A 3610-nucleotide genomic window follows, 5' to 3' on the forward strand; every position below is an offset into this window, starting at 1 on the left:
TTTTGTTAATCTGCATATTAGGATATTTTACCATTGATTTTTAGAGAGAGTGAAAAAGAGGGGAAGAGACACAGAGAGAGAAACATTAATGTGAGACAGACACATCTCACATTGATTGGATGCCTCCAGCATGTGACCAGGCCAGGGATTGAGCCTGGAACCAAAGTATGTGCCTCTAACCAGAAACGAAACCTTCAGTCCGTGGGCCAACACTCTATCCACTGAGCCAAACTGGCTAGGCTCTCCTCGTTTTTCTATTATCCTGATCACTCTTTTTCAGCCTCGTTTTGCCCATTCCTTATTAAGTACCTTCTCCTCAAGCCCTACATGGCACACAGCCTCAGGGTAAGCAAGATCCATCCTGAAGGATCAATGGGAAGTCAGGTACAGATTACAATCCCCAACAAAGAAGTCCTGAAACCCAAGAGAGAGAAAGGTAAGAAGCCAGAGGACAAAGGCGGGAGCCAGAGGACAGGACTGAGTGGAAGGAGGCCTCTCCTCAGCAGGACTGGGTTTTTGGGTCATGTATCTTTGCCCTACAGCACCTTTAAAGCACAGCTTAGTCCCAAATATCATGCTTCCTAAGATTCTGTCCTCTGTCATCTGCTGCATCCTTTACACGTTCTCTCTAAATGGTTAGCTATTGCCAGGATTTTGCCTATAACCTCGATTACCCCAAAATTGTATCTCCAGGAAGAAATTTTTTTTTATTTAAATTTTTTATTGTTTAAAGTATTACATAAGTCTCCTTTCCCCCCCACTGACCTCTCCTCAGCCACCCCCACCCGCTGCAGGAAGAAATTCTTGCCTAAATTCCAGACCTATTTAAATGATCTTTCTCCCCTTTTCTCTCCCCATTCTCTCCCCAAGGGCTCTAAGGCATATAAAGCTGTCATGAATTTTTTATTTTCATATTTGAACTCCCTTCAACATAAACTGTGGCAGCCCCACATTTTTATAATTCACCACCAACAATAAAAATGAAATGTGGAGCAACATGGAGAACTGTGGAATTTCTTTCTGTATTGCCACCTTACAAACTATTCACTGCAATGAGTTCAAATGCATAGTCTTCACAACCTGTGGATATCCTAAATTCATCCTGAATACTACAAATGATGTTTCTAAAAATAGTATACATTTTCCTTAGAGTGCTGATCTCAGCTCAAATAATGTGAAGAACATCTAAAATCCTTGTCTTATCTCTTTTTATAATGAGTAAGCCATGTTCTATTTGGAAAAGGGATCTTTGCTCAGCCTTTATTAAAAAGAATGTTAAGCCTGGCTGGCTTGGCTCAGTGGTTGAGCGTCAACCTATGAACCAGGAGGTCATGTTTAATTCCCGGTCAGGGCACATGTCCGGGTTGTGGGCTGGATCCCCAGTGTGGGGTGTGCAGGAGGCAGCCAATCAATGATTCTCTTTCATCATTGATATTTCTATCTCTCTCTCCTCCCTTCTTCTATGAAATCAATAAAAATCTATGTTAAAAAATAATGTTAAAATCCTACATACCAAAAGCATGTTTCAACGCTTTAACCAAGAGGTAAAGTTAGTAAGTATGACTCTACCATTCTGGAGAAATTCCATTAAGTCACTTATACGTGTATGTGGAAGTATGAGCCAATCTCCATAGGCATTTTTATAGATAAATAAAAATACTGTGGAAGCAAATAAAAAAGGACAGGGCTTGTTTGGTATTTTTTAAATCCATCAGATGTCTCTACCTTTAGAAAATGGTTATATAAAATTTATATTAGATCATAGAAACTAGGTAGATAATCCAGATTTTTTTAACAGCTTAGTTCTATAAGGGAAAAATGTTCTGAGGAACTGGCTTATCAATGAATAAAAGTTGAAAAGAAAGTTGAAAAACTAGCTGCATGTCTGAAATGGCTTATTACTCCTTAGGACAGTGATGGCGAACCTTTTGAGCACGGCGTGTCAGCATTTTGAAAAACCCTAACTTAACTCTGGTGCCGTGTCACATATAGAAATTTTTTGATATTTGCAACCATAGTAAAACAAAGACTTATATTTTTGATATTTATTTTATATATTTAAATGCCATTTAACAAAGAAAAATCAACCAAAAAAATGAGTTCGCGTGTCACCTGACAGGCGTGTCATAGGTTCGCCATCACTACCTTAGGAGAAGCTCTTCTTGTTGGATTCTTTGTAAGATTCATCAAACACAATCACTTGCTATAAATCTAAACCATCATTTAAAATTATTAGAGAGGAAAATGTAGAGCAGGAAAAAAAAACTTACATCTCTTGATTACCGCTCGAATGGATGACAAGGGTCCTTGGCTAGAAAAAGAAAGAAAACTTATTACACATTCATTAATCCTTTTGAAGAATCATTGATTGTGCCAGGCCATTTCTGGACTCAATATGGCGCCAAGTAGCAAGTTTGATACATTAATTACTGGTCTATTCTTTTTACAAAACACAAATTAAAAAACATTTAAAAATTGCCTTTGATATTTAAAATGTTTTATGGGAGGCGAGGAGGCTGATGAAGTACATCTGCAGTATAAATAAAATTTTGCCTTGAAGTTGCTTTTATAGCTACCTACATACTGTCTCTTCCAGTGAACTTCTTGAAGTCAGGTGGCAATTACCTGGTGCTCAAAAATTTTTTTAACCCTGCCCTCCATCTCTTCGTGTTTGACCTTGGAATTCTTATCTTCTCAGGTCAAAACAGATTATTTAAAGTCAATTTAACCTAAGTACCAATAGTATTTCACCCTAAGATTAGAATTAAAATATCACCACCTAAAAATAAAAGTCTGCTTTGATTTTTGTTCAATAGCTGGTTAGTCATGACTGCCTCTGACTGTGCAACCTTGGGCAGGTCACAGACCTCTTCCAAGCTTCTGTTTACTCATTTGTCAAAACCCTCTAGAACTGCAAAGGTTATGCTATTAGTTTTCCAGGTTGTTTGTTTATCTGTATTCATACCAGGTGGACTAACTGTTTTTGAATCATTTAGAAAAATATGCAAACATGAAAGTTTAATGCTATAATTTAGAAAAAAAGTTCTTATTTATAAAATTCTTCAGTTTTTTTCAGAATAGTCTTTTAAAATTTATACTTATTTTTGAATTTATACTCTTTTAAAATTTCCACTTGTGTAACCTGTATAAATATGCTTGCTATATCTTAGATAACTACAATAGGAAGACACAATATACCAGTCCATTTTATAGAAGAGATACTTTAAAAATATACTATTCTGCCACACAAGAAAAAAAGAAAAGTTCTATAATACCACAAAGCTAGGACAATAATATAAAAACGTGTTTTCAGTAATATTGATTTTTAAAAAATGTCTTGAAAGCTTTCTGTAAACAATTACTTGGAAAAAAAAAAACCAGTATAAGGTAATATATAAAAGAGGTAATAGCACTAAAACCCAAATAGGTTGACTGAAGGCTTTAGGAAAAACTTCTTGGTATAAAACTGGAGTGAATTTGTATGTTAATATTGTGTCTATTGACTTAGGCACAGTAATTAAAAGAATCAAAATCAGTATTTAGAAGCAAGGGAAAAAAGCCACAGTACCATGTGTGCACAGGCAAGACATAGGGATGTTATTGAATATCT

At 36.0% G+C, this 3610-nt stretch overlaps 1 protein-coding gene across 3 annotated transcripts in view; it reads right to left on the reverse strand.

The window, feature by feature from the left end:
* SH3D19 (SH3 domain containing 19) overlaps positions 1-3610 on the reverse strand; it is a 153820-nt gene that overhangs the window by 61522 nt on the left and 88688 nt on the right. For all 3 annotated transcript variants that reach the window (XM_014455834.2, XM_014455829.2, XM_014455839.2), the window contains exon 3: positions 2271-2311. In XM_014455834.2, the coding sequence (XP_014311320.1) occupies positions 2271-2311 (41 nt within the window). The remainder of the gene's footprint in view (positions 1-2270; positions 2312-3610) is intronic.

This window comes from Myotis lucifugus, unplaced genomic scaffold, assembly GCF_000147115.1.
Source record: "Myotis lucifugus unplaced genomic scaffold, Myoluc2.0 scaffold_1, whole genome shotgun sequence".
NCBI lineage: Eukaryota > Metazoa > Chordata > Mammalia > Chiroptera > Vespertilionidae > Myotis > Myotis lucifugus.